General features: G+C 41.0%; 1 protein-coding gene across 3 annotated transcripts in view; it reads left to right on the forward strand.

The window, feature by feature from the left end:
* The first annotated feature begins 945 nt into the window (after positions 1-945).
* kuz (zinc-dependent metalloprotease kuz) overlaps positions 946-16,138 on the forward strand; it is an 84,152-nt gene continuing 68,959 nt past the window's right edge. For 2 of the 3 annotated variants that reach the window (XM_018027411.2, XM_018027412.2), the window contains exon 1: positions 946-1,841. In XM_018027411.2, the coding sequence (XP_017882900.1) occupies positions 1,763-1,841 (79 nt within the window). In that variant the 5' untranslated portion in view covers positions 946-1,762. The remainder of the gene's footprint in view (positions 1,842-16,138) is intronic. The other variant, XM_018027413.2, reaches the window with a different exon arrangement.

Consider the following 16,138-nt stretch of genomic DNA (forward strand, 5'->3'; position numbering starts at 1 on the left):
TGCACCCCTAAAACTAGTCCTCCGTTCTCCGGTGTTTGAGAAGTGTTTCAGGCTGTGATTCATACTTGCAAATCGATTTACTGACATTGCCTCCGTTGAATTGTACGGTGTAAGCATTTTCCCAATTGCCCGTAATTAATCTCATTAAGTTAAGCTACACTTGCGATGAGTACGAATATTTAAGTTCCGTAAAATTTAATTAACATCTGACAGCAAATGAAAATGTTACGATTTTTCTTTTATATAGAAGAATAAATCTGTCTTACTTTGGATACTCATGGACGAGTTTGTTTCGTTATTAATAAAAACTGAGGTTATTATTTGTAATGTCATTGTGATGCCATTTGTATTTTTTAAATATTTTTGATAGTATCATCGATTTAATATAATATGTTTGAATGGATGATGGATCTCAGAGCATAGTGGAAGCTGTTAAAATTTGAGACATTTTGAAACTTCCAGTCTCGAGGAAAGACAGGAAGTCTATCAACTATATAAACATAAAGTCTTCTAAATTAATTTTCACACGTTCACATTGCAAAATAAAATTGTCGTAATCGAATGATATCGCCCTCTCCTGGTACAACATCAAATAAATATAACATTTTATATTATTATCATTTTCAATGTAGAATCAAACCAAAGCCGGCTAAATTCTAATTAATAAATTAATAGAAACGAATCTTAGAATTTTTATTTCTCAATTCTTCCTCATTCTCTATTATACTCGCCAGCTATGAATATCATGCATTGTATCCCTCCTTTAAAATGACTTTTATGAACGACACATGTTCAGTGAGGAAAAGGAATAAGCAAAGGGTGAATAATTGTAAATAATAGTACGCATATAAATATTATATTTAATTTCTCTTGGTTTAGATACATTCAAAGTTTGCCGCGGTTGAAATTCTACCGGTAGATGGCAGGACGTGAGGGTGAACACGTCATGGACCTGAGCGATGGCAGGACTGTCAGTTGGCGACGGTGGCGACTGGCCGACGTCGTGTGTGTATTTTGTTGCTGGTGCGATGCGTCTGCGAAATCTCGATTCATCTCTCGAAAGAGTCTGAGAAAAGGGAAAACGGGTCAGCTGTTACGAGGTTCGTGAGTCAGAGGACACAAGCGAGTAGCGGAGACGTGATTGAAACGCAGCGTGTGGAGGGAACAAAGGGCTCGAGGGCGAACGAATAACCGTGGAGGAAAGAAGAAAGTTTACGAGGGGCGGATCGTCGGTGGTAAGGACCGTCCGCGTGTATAAGTGGAATTATAATATCGGTGGTAAACGATGGCGTAAGCTCCGCGCAACCCCGAGACACAGTGCAGTGTGACCCGTGTGCCGTGGCCGTCCGTCATCTTTTCGTTGATTCGGCCCCGTACAATCCGACGCGTATAACTCGGCTGCTCCGAAACTCGCGCGCGCCAACAACGGAACGCGTTTATAACGTAACGCCAGTGGAAAACACGGCCGAGTGTGTGCTATGCTATCTGGTTGCTACCCAGTCTTTGTGGTGAATACACGGCCGACATCGGTCCGCTTCCGATCACGAGGTTGATCGCGTATATACGCGCGCCAACGTCGTTCCTCGTCGGTTCTTGTCGGTACGCGTTTCCCTGTGCGTCCTGTCTGGCGACTGTCGTCGGCGACTCGTCGCTCCGGAACCACTGCATCCCCGCGTCGCCGCGTTGTTGTTTTTGTTTATTGTTGTTCGCGCGTATCCGCGAAGTGGTGCCAAGATAGCGGCCTCTCACTGTGGGAGAGAATATGGTTACGATGATCAGTGATACGTGCGGATATGTTCTCTTTCTCCTGTTGCTGTTGCTGGTCCCGTACATCGAAAGTGGTAAGTGCACGCTTATTTTCGTATTTACGTCACCGGGTGCAATGTTCGAGCATCATTTCGACGCGTTACCGTAAACCGTTATAATCGTCTATCAATAGATTGCCGCGTTTTATGCAGGAAAGTGCACGGCTTGCACCTGTGCGTAGCTTATTGTCTGTCTCGTGAAATGTGCTGCTGGCTCGATGTCATATGCATACGCTGTCTATCTGTGCACTCGTACGTGCCTATGTATATGTGTGCATCCGTCTTTACGTCCCATGAATCATCCTTTCACGAAGAGCGTGTCTCGTATTTCCCTGTGATGCTTTCGGAGCAAAGGCATGTGCACTTTTTTCGTGTTCAACTGTCCATACGCTCTTTCTCCTACTTAAAAATTTTATTACACCTATATTATTCCCTTATCTCGTATTGAAACGTGTTTATATGATTTATAAGGGAATGTAATAATTAAATTACGGAAACAATTGTTAACTTCATTCATATTGACAGAGACAGGGAATCTGATTGTTCAGTGAATGAGTAATTCTCATACATTATTTTATCAGTTTAATTATTTTTGTAAATAAAAGTGTATAACAATAAGTTATAGATAAAATTTGGGAAAGGTAAGTAATACTAGTTCATATTATATTGAAGGTATATAAAGCAAATGCAGAAGTATATTCGTGTTTTATCTACAAGTCTTTAGATTGGAATACGGATTTCCGTTCTATTTCCAAGAAAGAAAAGACACAATTGGACGGGTAAATTTCGTGATTCATAATTTCGCTGAAACCAGAGATAATGCACCTTTGAAAGTCTATACCGTAGTGTATACCCCGCGTATACCATTTCCTGTTATTATTATTTAACCAATTAATGTACGTGAACGCGCATCCTAGCCAAAATCATGAATCTTCATTCAGGCTTTTCCGAGCCTAAATCAACGAAGAATTTTTGCGTTCCATCAAGTAAGAGAGATCCTCTTCTCCGGAGTAGGTAAATCATAAAATTGCCTCTGCCGGAAGTCCCAATTAGGGACCAGTGGCTGATGTAGGTGATAGTTACACACCAGCGTGTGTGCGCTGCTGTTATCTATTTAAAACTAAAAGTGAGTAAGATAAAAACTAGAGCGCGAGGAGACTATACTGTTTTTACACATTTGCATTTTGTGATGGATCCAACTTTCGCATTACAATATTTAAACTAGTAAAGTATGTAATTCTTGTTCCATAGGAATCTCATATGTTATTGACATTAACAATAATTTTCTGTTTTGAAAAACTGCTCATTGTACAAATTTGCGATAAAATTATTCTTTATTTAAATTGAAGAAATTGTAAATAGAATTTGCACGGAGTAGATGCTTGACATATTTACAGCAATCTTCGGATTTATGACCATGAATTCTTTCCACCAATTTTTGGAAGTGCTCGTTTCACACAAATCTCGAGTCTTTTTATTTTTCTCTATTATTGTCGTGGTCACACAGTCAAAACTGTTTACTTTTATTCATGTTGCACGCTTGAATGATGCGCAATTGTAGGAAATTCACCTTTTGCGAGATACATATGTGTGGTGAAGCCCGGTTCCGATCGGTGGGCATGTATTCTGAGATTACTATTATATGGAAATATAAATGATAATGTTCGGTGTATGGAGCTGATAACATTATTAAGCGCAGTATGATACGTTATCAGTTAAATGACTTTCATGCATATGAGAAAGAGGCTGGTTTTAATTTATAGTACTCGTTGACCCTGAAGAAAGAATTAGTGGGTAATATACAAGTCTGTCAGGTGTAAATTTCAAAGTAAATGAAATATGTGAGTTTATGCTGCGTTAAACTTCTGGAGCACACCTTGACCTTACTTAAGTACTGTACATGGTAGCTGGTAGTCAAGTAATAAAATAGGGTTAATGTACTCAAATAAAAAGTGGGCTGTTATCCATGCAACAAAGTTCTTGTTCAGAGGCTCTTACGTACGCATGTACACATTTTAAAAGATGAACTGACTCGTAATAGACTTACAGGAAGTACTTGAACGTTTCGAGCAGTGAAATATACGCGTGAAATAAATCCGTGTAAAATAACCTAGTTTAAATGCAAGATGAATCCGAGCCCATAAATTTTGAGAATGGTCGCTCGATAAAATATCAAAGGAAACGTCCCTTCGCTTTCGTTGTCGCGATTTGTAGCCGCGTTTCTTACAGTGGCTTCCGTCGAGTAAAGGGAAATGAGTTATCGCTATCGCTGAATATTATTCTGGGAATTCTCATTCGCGGAGAAAGCGTGAAACCGAGTAAAAAGTCACTGCGGTCGGCGCAATGCAGCCGGAATATAAAGATGCAGTTAGCTCTGATGGGTAGGTCATTTCGTTGCCCTGCCCCGGCCGTATCTCAAGGACAAAGGATCAATTTTTCTTTCACGAAACTTTTCAATTCTTCAACGGACCTCGGCTCCTGCCTGATGGCCGCAGAAAGGGCCGAGGCAACTTCGGGAAATCTTCAAGCGGCGCACGTTGCGACTATCTTCATATATTTTATACCCAGAAACTGCGTTCGCCTCCGGAAAGCGTTCGGTCGAGAGCTGAATAATATGTCGTGATTTTCATGAAATTTCGTGTACCATTCTCCACGCAGTCTAGTTTTGGTTGCCCATCGAATTTCGTGGCGATTTGAAAACCCGTTGCATAATTTAGATTATGCAAATGGTAGGAAACGTTAGTATCGTGTCTCGTTTTTTGTATATGTACAATTCAAGGGGATTATGCATCGTTTCTTTCAATCATTCAGCATATTTGGAAAGTTGGTGGTTACGGTGATAACTAGAAGATTGATTAGATATTCGTACTGTGTAGCTGTTTCCAAAGTAAGTTTAGGATACAAGTTCAATAGTAGATCCAGCAAGTTAGCTAACTTCAGCTTCCGTTTTCTAATTTAATCAGCCTAGTAGTACATCGTGCTTATCTTTCCTTGCGTGTTGAATTTAAGATTATCATTATCTTGTCGTAATATGCTTTTCTAATCCATATTTTGTATGTTAATACAATATTAGTTGAAATCGAGAGCTATCGTGGCTCTGATTCTGAATCAAAATTAAACAGTTGATTTTATAGAATATTTTATAAAAGACACTTTATTTCCTTTTATATTTCCTTTCTCTTGGATCAGATTTTTGCTGCTTCCGGCTTGTTTCACCGTTGGCTGTATTTATAGAATTTCGGATCAGTTCGTCGGTCATGCTTGCATAATCGAAATAGAAATTCGGAACTGACGTTGAAAAATATCCTGTGGAAACCGGTCGCGGTAAGGTCAATGCTTTCGTGCAGGTTCTAGATTCGATAGACACGGCCGTGAACACTGCTCTCACAACGCGCGGCGCGAACGGATTCGCAACGGAAACGTGACGAAACAGTTGTTATCCAGTTGTTGCATCACTTTTACCTCGTTGGACTTGTTCCTTTCGGTCTGCGCGCTATGCTGCTTCATCATCCAGAGACGCATGTGGAGAAACGAAAGTCCAAAAGAGATATAGAATACTCGTAGATTATAGATTTGCATGTTTGCATCGAATACGAAATTTCTATTTGATGTTATTAAAATGATTTCACCGTAGGAGTGATATCGTGGGTATTCATTAAGTCTCGATGAATGCTCCAATTATGGTAGCGTTGCGTTTACGAGGAAACGATAAGATAACGATGAAAAAGGAACCGATACCGAAGGAATCTGTACATACGTATGTACATATTGTGCATACATATGTGACCGTGAGATCAGTTCTCAACTTTTCAAGCAGATGGTTCACAATTATTTCTCTCCTGGCTCTTTCTGGCTAAGTGGATACTGTCACTCTCCCCTCATACAAACAAGACCATGGCACACCGCCACATGTTCCCAGGTCTGAACCAGATGTTCCTATAACGAAGGGTACGGACAGTTTAGGCTGCGTAAATCTGAAATTAATAGACCCTGCAGGCAATTCCTCTTTACTAGATTCTGTTACAACGATTTCCCTTTATGGGAAAATGATAATTGGATTACATTCAATAAAATGATGTTGTAAAAATATTTATTACACGCAGCAGCGTTGAGCAAACACCTTTGTTTCTGGATGCACAATAATTAGAGCATCTCAAGGAGGCTGAAGAGGCTCGGCGTTGCCTAGAATGTTTAGTAAGATGAACTTTCGGTGGAATTCGGTAGTAGGGGTGCGCGAGGATCCCCGAGAATTCAGAATTCCCGAATCAAGGGGATCTTATCTCTAAGGTATTCCATGTTCGAGGATATAGGTGGTCGCCCCGAAACTTTCTACTCGGCATTCCTGGCACAACCGCGCTATTCGGCTTGGCTCAAGGAGCCAAGAGGGTTTACCCAAGGATATGCAAACGCGCGCGATAGTTCACCACCATGCCAGGTTGTATGGTCTTTTCGAGATTTCATGTTCCTCCTCTCATGGGTCATGCTCGTACAAATCTCGCAGCGCTCCTTAATTCCGTCGTTAGTAAAAAAAAAGCCAAGGCTTCTATTCGGGGAAGCCTGAAAACTCGGCTCGAGGTACCGCTTCGTCGTTTCTTACGTGGAACGAAAACGGATAAGGAGAAAAAGAGATAACGGCGTCTCGGAGGATGATATCTTCGAGTCGCGTTTCCAGTTCGTAGAGTTTTCGTTATCTTACGTCGATGGACGAGGAGCAGGTCCAGCTGAAAAGTTTTCGATTGGGAAGCTTCCGTAGACGTGCCATATTTTTGACTCTGCCGTGGCCGACGACGGAACAGACCAAGTTATCCGTGTCTCGTTAATCAGAACATCTGATTTACCGTTTGTTAGAGCCAGCGAGTTTCCAGGAAAACACGTAACCATTCTCCCTTTTTTCGATCTCTCTCTTATAGTTGTCAAGTTTTAAAAGAGAGGTCAGATGTCCCAGACTTGGTAAACGAAAGTCTGAAACTTTGTTTTTATTATTGAGTTGTTTTCAAGCAAATTGCTTTTCTTCTGTTGCGAACATTACGTTCACCGAAGATATCCGTCCGTTTAAGCTTCACCATTTTGCAGCCAGCTTTCAGCTGAAAGTTGTACATACAGTATGGAGGAAAGTTTCCTCGTTCGGATATAATTTATACTGGGCTTGCCATTAGTGATATCATTCGTTGCGCGAAGTCTTTAAAACGTGGAATGCAAGAAAGTTCACCAACTCCCGTTCTTTTGTTATGAGAGACGTTTACAGCGACGTAAATGATCTCGGACTTGGAAAACTGTTAATTCCTAGCAGACTTCTTAATATTTTATTAAGTGGGGATGATTTAAAATGATAACTTGAGAGTTCGTAAAGCTCGAGTGACACACTTTTAACCGGTTCTTGTCGCAATCCTCTCGACGTTTCTCACCGTCGTGGTCGTCGTCGTGCCCCGACGTAACGTTCTATTCTCACTTACGATTATTTCATCCGCGACGTGACACGAAATGTAGAACGAGTGGAAAACTGATAAAAGCGGTGAGAAATGTTTTTGTCCTACGCGGTTGAATGCCCGATGCCGTCGCGCAGCGAGCGCACCATATACGCGTGCAGATCTGTGATTACTCTCGCCAGGCGGCGATCTAATTGCATACGTACGTTGCCTAGTAGTCGAAGAATGCATAAGTATAGAGCACGCTGAGCCGCAAGGTTTGAACATGTTCGCTCGCGAGAAATTAAAAATCTCCCGATAGCTTTCGCCTCTGTATTCTCGTTCATATTCATATTGAAGATACCGAGCGATGGAGATTCGCCGAGGCAAATCCGGCCGATAGTACACGGTATTTTCATTCGTGATGATTACATCCCACGGTGTCGTCGTCTTGCGTATCTTTGCGCTCAGTCAAGATCGACTCGTTTCTTCCCGGACGAAGAGGCACGCCATTCGGTGCACGTAGGTTCACGGATACCTAAGCGTCGTCGCTACGCTTGATCACAGAGCGAGAAAAGTATTCGACATAGATTTTCGATTCGAGAAGTCGGGGCGGAAGCGAGAAAATGGATATCGCCGAGCGAGGGAATGGCCAGCTAGCAGCTAGTTGTGCGCGCGAACAAATTGCTGTGACTCATTCGGTAATAAATTTTAATGATCGCCATAGACCGAGTCGTATCGTAATTATCCGAGGGTACCGAGAATTTCCTTTTTACTCCTAGTCGATTAAACCGTACATCGTTCTCAGACTGACCATGATAACATTCGATTTAGATCATTGGTTTCTTTTTTTGTATAAAAAAATTTTACCTTCGGTTATCAATATTTATTAACATACCACCGTGTATCGTGCAGATAGGAAAATCGTATTTATCGAATAACAACAAAATCATCATGCGTTTCCGGTGGATGTACATATTTGCATTCTTTGTCTATACTCTTGTGTCGATTCACGTTTTTATCATGAGATTTTCTCTATAACGTCAATCAGAAGTTATGACGCTGACGATGGAATTGATCTCCGAGCAATTAGCTCGTTCGAATTTGTTTATCGACGACAGCTTCTGCATAAAACACTTTTTTATTTCTTTAAACATTGCACCAGTCAATCTGCAGAGTTTAATGGTCTGTGGATAATGCTCAAAAGTTCCCCGCTCGTTGTGGACTATCTGGGCGATGTAAATCCTGTCTATCTCCTAATCGAAATCCACGCCGGCGGCGGCGCACTCCTCCCCTGGAAGAGATCCTTTGTTCTCGACTTAAATCCTTCAGTGTAACCGAGAAACCCCCTGCTTCTGGGGTTCCCACGAGGACCAGACCCAAGAGGGATGTTACCGAACGCTTTATGTACATCTGGAGTGCAACGGTATCCCGGTAGGGAGGGGGGGAACTCGAGTCATTAGGTAGTAAGAAAACTGAGCTTTGTTGGTTCAGATTTCCACAGCGTCTGTTGGAAGAACGAAGCATCTATATCCTTTGTATTTAAAAGTATTTTATTAGATCTAATTGCCCTCTAATCTATACAAACACTCGAGTTGCGAATTAATTGGCTAAAGCATACGGAAGAGTGCAATTCGCGCTTGAGGAGAATTGTTCGACTCATAATCATAATTAGCAAGTTAATTGCTCGTTCTAAGGGTAAACTATATATCCTCGGTGAATCACGTACGAGATAAATTTCGCAACTACCACGTTATCGGTGAATATATTCCATGAATAGCTATTATCGGTGGCTAAAGCGTCGCGGAGTACGTGGAAGACGCGGGGAAGCATGTTGTCGGGGTGGCTGATCGGGACAAGTTAATTTTCCGCATCCATATGGCGATTGCCACACATGCCACGGGAGATATCGACGTCGTGGCAGCCGTGCGAGAAGGTGTTGCGGCGGTGCCGTGTGGACACGGTCACCGGGGCATTGTAAATTTCCGGTACGTGCTGCATAGGCGGAACGAGACGCGTTCTCCCCGTTCGTTTTTGCTCGCCTCGTCCGCGGGAAGACGTATCGGCCGAGCGAAATAATATCGCCGAGTTCAAGATCCTCGAGTGCCTGCGCCTCCAATTTTTGCTAGCTTCCCTCAAACTTTCTCCTTTTTTCTCTTCTTTTCAATCGCCTCGTCCTTCTCGGTTTCCTTCAACCCGTATAACGTCACCCGCTCGCTCCCATTATCCGTACTCCTTCCTTATCCCGTTCCTCTTCGCGGTTCACAGCCGCGATAAATTGGCCCCTTCTTTTCTCTTCCTTTCTCTCTGCTCTCGGTCGCCCGCCGGAAACGAAATCGAGCCGCCCTTATTACGGAATCATTATAACTTACATTTTCGTTGATATTTTTAAGAACAGACACGGTTATGCGGCAGCTTAGAAAAATCGGGGGAGATATTTCTAAAATGGGACTTAATTCGGGAAATTAAATAAATGTCGCGTCATGTCTAGACTTGATTCAAATTAGAACTTACAGGCGGTATTACTTATTCGAGATGTCGCGTTAAAATTTAATACGAACGATTGGCGTTGGTATACATTAAGAATGATTTAAGATTAATATCTGACCCAGACTTCTATTTAAATGAAATAGATATTTTGTTGAAAATGATATTATTAATTCAATTTGCGATTCTTTTCGACGAAATATCATTTTTCATAGTTAATCATTTATCATATTTATATTAATTTCAACTACTCCTCGTAATTTTGACTACACCTCGAGCAATGAAATAGATATTTAGTTAAAGCTCGCGCGAAACCTTCCGTGAAACCTCGCAGCTTCGACAACTCTGAATCACAGAGAGATTTCGCTGAAGTAATACAACTCTTGTAACTACACTTGAAGCATCCATGGAGTACAAAACACGTGTATCACGTTATCAGCGCGTGACTCATTTTACGGGGAAAATTAACAGAAATTTCTCTGTAATTTTTAATAACCGACGATAATATTTTTTCAGTCAATATTTTTTTTATTGGATCTACCAATTGCTTGTTACGAATTATACGATCAGTCAGACTGGAACGAGACGCGATTCTGAATTGTTTCATTTCCAGAATCCACTCGAACCGGTCACATGATGGAATAATTAAACGCGAAATGGTGTTTATCAATACATGCTCAGACAGCCACCGTCACGTAACGTTTGCAATTTATGTATAATAATGAACGTAATGACCATTTGTTATAAAATATATAACACGATTAAAAGGGAATAAACGATCGCATTACATTTCTCGCATGTCATTATGATGACTGTTCGTAATTTCCACTCATCGTCCACGTGTTTCATAATCACACCGCTCTTCGCAATTAATGAAGGTTGAATCATGACTCAGTCACTCTGAATTAGATCACGCATTGCAATTCTTCGTTAAAATAAATTTTATGTTTCCAAATGGAATCTGTTTAGGGCAAACTCGAGCGTTTGAATTACAGCATCGATATTACAAAGTTAAATCCGAGGACACCAGACAGTGAGGATTTGGATAATACGGCTTGAACAGATCTGTCAGTGTCAGTACATTATCACGTTAGAATAGACGTCATGCGCTTATTATGCGGTGTAGGTAAAACTTATCTTCCTCGTATCAAAGTCTTGGAAATCGAAATTGGAATTTTCCACGTCAAGGAGTCGTGTGATTTATTCTCAATGTTTTTATGCGCGCCGTTGCCCTCGTTCCCATTATATAATGTTGCGCTTGTTCATCAATCTAGCATAGAATAGACTTCTCTCATTCCCGATCGTTCGCAAGAATTATACGAGTTTCATTTATTTCCAAATGAAAACTGCGTCGTTGTTAGCGCGGCAGAGGGGGAAAAAATAAAAAACGTTGGGACCCTTGCCACGTTTTATAGTAGAGAATATCCTGATAAGTGAAAACGCAAACCATGTTATTTCACCCGGATTCATTAAAGGTAGGCTGTGGCGTAGCAAAAATTGCGATTTGTATCGGAGTTTCGGCGATACCAAGAACCATAAAATTTCGGCTTACCTAGCCCGCCGCGTCCGTTTTCTATCTGTCTACGCAGCGACCGCACGAGATAAAGCCGGGAAATATGGTCGGATTTTGGGGGGTTGCTCGCGTGTACACAGATATAATGCAATTTCGTATGTTATCCACTTAAATAAACAAGAATAGAAAGTTAACGTGCGGTGAATTTTGGATTTACAACATAATACAACGTCGCATCTGATTTTGGCACCATGTTTTCATTAAACTAATGTCTATCCTCTGTACGTTAGTTATTTTGCACCGGAGAACGTAGGAAAAATTTAATTACACGCGTGACGTACTGAAATTCCACGGATAGTTAATCTTTTAATGCTCCTTAATCGCAGCGTCAGGAACTCTATCTCAAAGGTTCCCAGACCGAATCGGCCGATTTCCAATTATCCAATTTCAAATATTCGCACTGATCGGGTTTAAGTGTCTCGCTTTGAATTGCAAGCCACGAATGCTCCAAGTCGACCGAGGTTCGATAACACGATTCGCCGTCAAAGGATACGTGTCGCCTTTGTCCAGGTAATTGAGGCCCATCCCTCTGTCTTTCCTCGTCGTCTCCAGTGGGAAACGTTTCACAAGCTGTTACCTTTTTCAATCTAGAAAAACTTCGTTGTTGTTTTTTTTTTTATTCGGACTTGTATCTTGCGTATTATATTTTCTATTCGATGGAACGAGAATTGTCTAGAGTTTAATTCTGTTCTCGCGAGTTTCGACGGAACGGTATCGATATCGGAGACGGTGAATGTACGGAAACAAAGCCTATTATTCGGTTTTCGATACATCCGGATTCTTTGAAATCCTGATAAACCCGCACCCTTGCGAGTGTGTACAGACCCGATTTACGTATGGCGGAGATAAAGCGATTTTTCGAATTTCTGAAAAACACCGGGGAACGATGCAGACAGGTAGCTGATCGAAACGGATGAGTGATTCGATTCCGGTGCAACGGGGATTGGGGAGTATGTGCCACGGACAGTGCGCATTTAATTAAATTTTTATGTTCCCCTTGCTCCGCCGATTCGTATTCCCACTCTAGTTTCCTTTTTTCATGTTTCGCCGGGCTAGCGGTGCACGCGTACTGTATTACACCCGCGAAAAGAGTCCGAGTATACTTTCCATCGATCGACGTAACTGCACTCCGCCTTGTAACGAGGCTGCCGTAGTTTGTTCTTTGCAAATTTCCTCCTACATTTTTATCTCTTATTTTCACTTTCGAGTTTTTCTTAACCAGCGCGTTGTGTTGCCTTAAATGTAAAATACTGCGTTGAACAACTTGGCTGGTTACGCTTTACAAGTTGTTGAATCAAAGAACTTTGAATGGCCGCCGCGCAGTTAGCTACTGTCGACTGGAAACTTTCATTACCTTTTTATCAGTATTATTAATTAAACGGTTAACTGCATTCGCGAGAGCCTTACGATGGCATCGCATGCGACATTGATATCCGATTGCACGTACTTATAACTTTTTAGATATAAAGTTGTACGACGGGATAAAAATAGAGCGTCCCGGTTATTTCCTTTAGGAAAAGGTATACAGTCTCGATAATTGCTGGTTGTTATTAGAAGCGGACAGCGCTACAATTGTTCTTCTACTTCGTTACCGTAAATTCCGATACTCCCGATTCCCCGTAATTCTTTCCAGTTCGATCGATATCGATTGTTTCCCGGCGAACGTAATATTGTATATCAAGTTAATGTCACAGCAATCGATACGTGGTAGTACTTATTGCGAACCATCGGAACAGTTTGTGATTGCGTGCCATTTGAGAGCGAGTCAGGGCCCAGTGAGTGTGGAAAACCGCACGCGCCTACAGAAAATCAATAACGCAGCCTCTGCGTGCCTGGCGAGAGAAGAGTTTCCCTTTTCTTCCCGTAGAAAATCTTCGCCGGCTAAAAAGCTGATTTCCTGTTTTCGCTAATTGCCGTTACGCGCGTTACCTCGCACGTAGGACCTATTAAAACTTTTGATGAAGTTTATACAACGTATATAGAACGTACCGTCCAAAAACGCGAGGATTTGTTTAGCAAGACGTTAGTTCTCCCAGACCTTTATTACTACCGTGGAACTTCGTACGGACGTTAACAAAAGGCGAAGTACAAGGTACGACGATGCGAACCGCAGAAATTGATGTTTTATCTTTCAACGGAATCTAGCTTCCGAGATATAAAATACAAAACGATTGTAACTCGGTTACTCTATCGTCCGTGAAATTGCGTTATCGGTCTCGCGTGCATTTTTCATGATTTACCAAAAGTCGAGCACGGCAGCCAGTTAAAATAACGAACAAGAAATTGATAAGCGGAGCGATACCGAAGAGAACAGAAATAAAACGGACGACCCGAAAAGTAAGAAAACAGAGCAGAAAAACGATGGAAATGGAAGTGAATAAATTTACAATGGAAACTATGCAGCGGCGTGGGAGATGTGTTGCCTCGCTCGCGTTCGAATGATCCTCGGACAAGAATTGGATTAGGCAAGAATTGAAGCGGGGGGGAATAAGAAGTTCGAGGGCCGTGGGCTCCGGTGGAAGTCATAGTAGACGTTAAATTAAGTCACATCGGATGGATGGGAACATTCGTCTTTGTTAATTGACTTTTCCGCCTGCGGCACTTCTCGTTGCAGCAATTAGAAGAGGTCGATTTCTTATTACTTTAAGTCCCGATACTCTTTCTCGTTCATCAGAATGCGCTCGGATTGTAGTTTTACTTCGCCCTCTATAAATGCATTCATTTCCTTCTTTAAATCTAAATTAATTTTCGTAATTTGGATCTACGGGTCTCCCTATTCTTGTCGAATATCGACTTCATTCCTCCCCTATTTTTTTTACATTACCTGAAAATGTAATACCAATACATATAGAATGTCAAGTGCTGTCTTTTAATATTACTGCCCTTCGAGCTTCAAGTTCATGACTGACATATTTTTCATTACGCAATGTACTTGGTGTTTCATCTAATTTTTACCAATATCATATTACGATACATCTATACTGATTTATGTGAAATGTTGTTATGTTACGTTAATTGTAAATTGCGGTGAGACTAAATTCGCAAAGTTGACGTCATTAACATGGCATCTGTTGGTAGTTAAAATGGTGGAGGCGGGTAGCAGGGTTACGAAATTGAATCAATAAATTCGCTCTCCGAATGCCCCTATTTCATCTAGCTCTTCAATTGCCGCTCCAATCATGTACTAATCCAATCTTTCAATCTGGCAGTGCGCGTTCGATGAAACTTTTTATCCGCTTGCGTTCTTGCAGTCGTCCGTGATTCGTTGATACATGTAAATATAAGCAAGAGGATACTCTAAAATGCGAGAACGTGTGAACGCTGATTTCGACCGTATTTGGTGAGCTTACCGAGTCGATCAAATAATCGCATCGTCTCAATTCTTTGGGCTGTTGTTATTTCTTGGGTAAACAATAAATTTTCAATTGTATATTCATTTATTTTAAAGTTCCCTAAATGTACAAGAAAAGAAGAGGGTGATGACTCCCATTTCCAGGATTGATCATTTGTTTTCATTAATTTATTACTCACAATTTAGCCAACTTCTATTTCAGCGAAACAGCTATTTGTCTCAATTCGTCGTAACATTCATTAGCAGAGATGTTAAATTATTGAAAGAAAGGGTTGACGACTCCCGATCTTGAATACCCACAGTCAGGATTGATTATTTGGCCAAAGTTCGTGAAATGAAAATAAGTTCGAAATAGATAAAATCGATTTCAATTGCAATCCGTTCAGAAGATGCGATACTTCAACCGGTGAACAGCATAATTCTTATCAGATTGTGGCGATTTCTTATTGTGTGACAATGTTAAGAAAAAGAATTCTTTCTTCCAACCAGCATTGCATTATTGATTTCAGAGTTCGATGTAGTAGTTTGTGTTCTCTGAAATGGAACATCAAGTCGTTTAAACCGTGTAACGTAGGAAGAACGCGTTCACAAACACCTATTTCAAGGATAACATGTATTTTGTATTCCGTTTTACGGAACGCACTATAAAAACGCCCTTTCACGAATCCTTTGCGATGTGGGGCGCAAAACGTTTATAGCCGTGTAAAAATAATGCCTTTGGAAACAACCAACGACATTTGCGATCCTTCAAAGCCAATCGGCTAATTCTCGGGGGTAGTGGATACGAGAAAAGTTCCGAACGTGCATCGTAAAAGCGTTAATCAGAAACGGAGAAATACAGATCCGAGATGGGTAAATTCTGGACGATTTAATTACTGGCCGATTGTTCAAATCGAATAGCAAATCAAGGAAGTCGTATTTCATGCATGAAACTTCGGCTTAATAAGTCAGTCTAATATTGACTGTAATAACTCTGACAGATTTAAGGATATATTGGCTATGCAGTCAATCCCACAAGTTTATGCACTTTAGAAACGCATTTTTTAAAAAGAAATCAGATGTCGGAAGAACAAACAACTTTTATTTGAAGCATTTCACGAAATTTTGCGGAAAAAAATTTTTTCCAGGGAGTACGACACTCGCGCTGACACAACCAGCAATGCATCCGTGCACACCTTCGATGGATGTAGATTAGCATTCACCTTTTACTACTCGAGAATTAATTGCGAGAACTCTAAATTCATTGATCAACGTCAACGATTTTTACTAGGATAGGAGAACATGAAAATAAACGAGAGGAAATAATAGACGATCTCAGTTTGAAAAATTAATTTATTTTTATTGTTCATAATCAAGTGAAATTGTTACAATTGCATATATATTAAGTTATTGAAAGGTCGCATACAATTTAAGATACAGAGATTCTTAAAATAGATCGTAGTTCTTCGCTTGGTACCGTTTGCAAAGACTTTGCAAACGCTACCAACCCAGGTCTCACCGCGTGGAGGTGACTACG

This window comes from Ceratina calcarata, unplaced genomic scaffold (genome assembly GCF_001652005.2).
Source record: "Ceratina calcarata isolate Rehan_Ccalc_2016 unplaced genomic scaffold, ASM165200v1 scaffold422.2, whole genome shotgun sequence".
Classification (NCBI taxonomy): domain Eukaryota; kingdom Metazoa; phylum Arthropoda; class Insecta; order Hymenoptera; family Apidae; genus Ceratina; species Ceratina calcarata.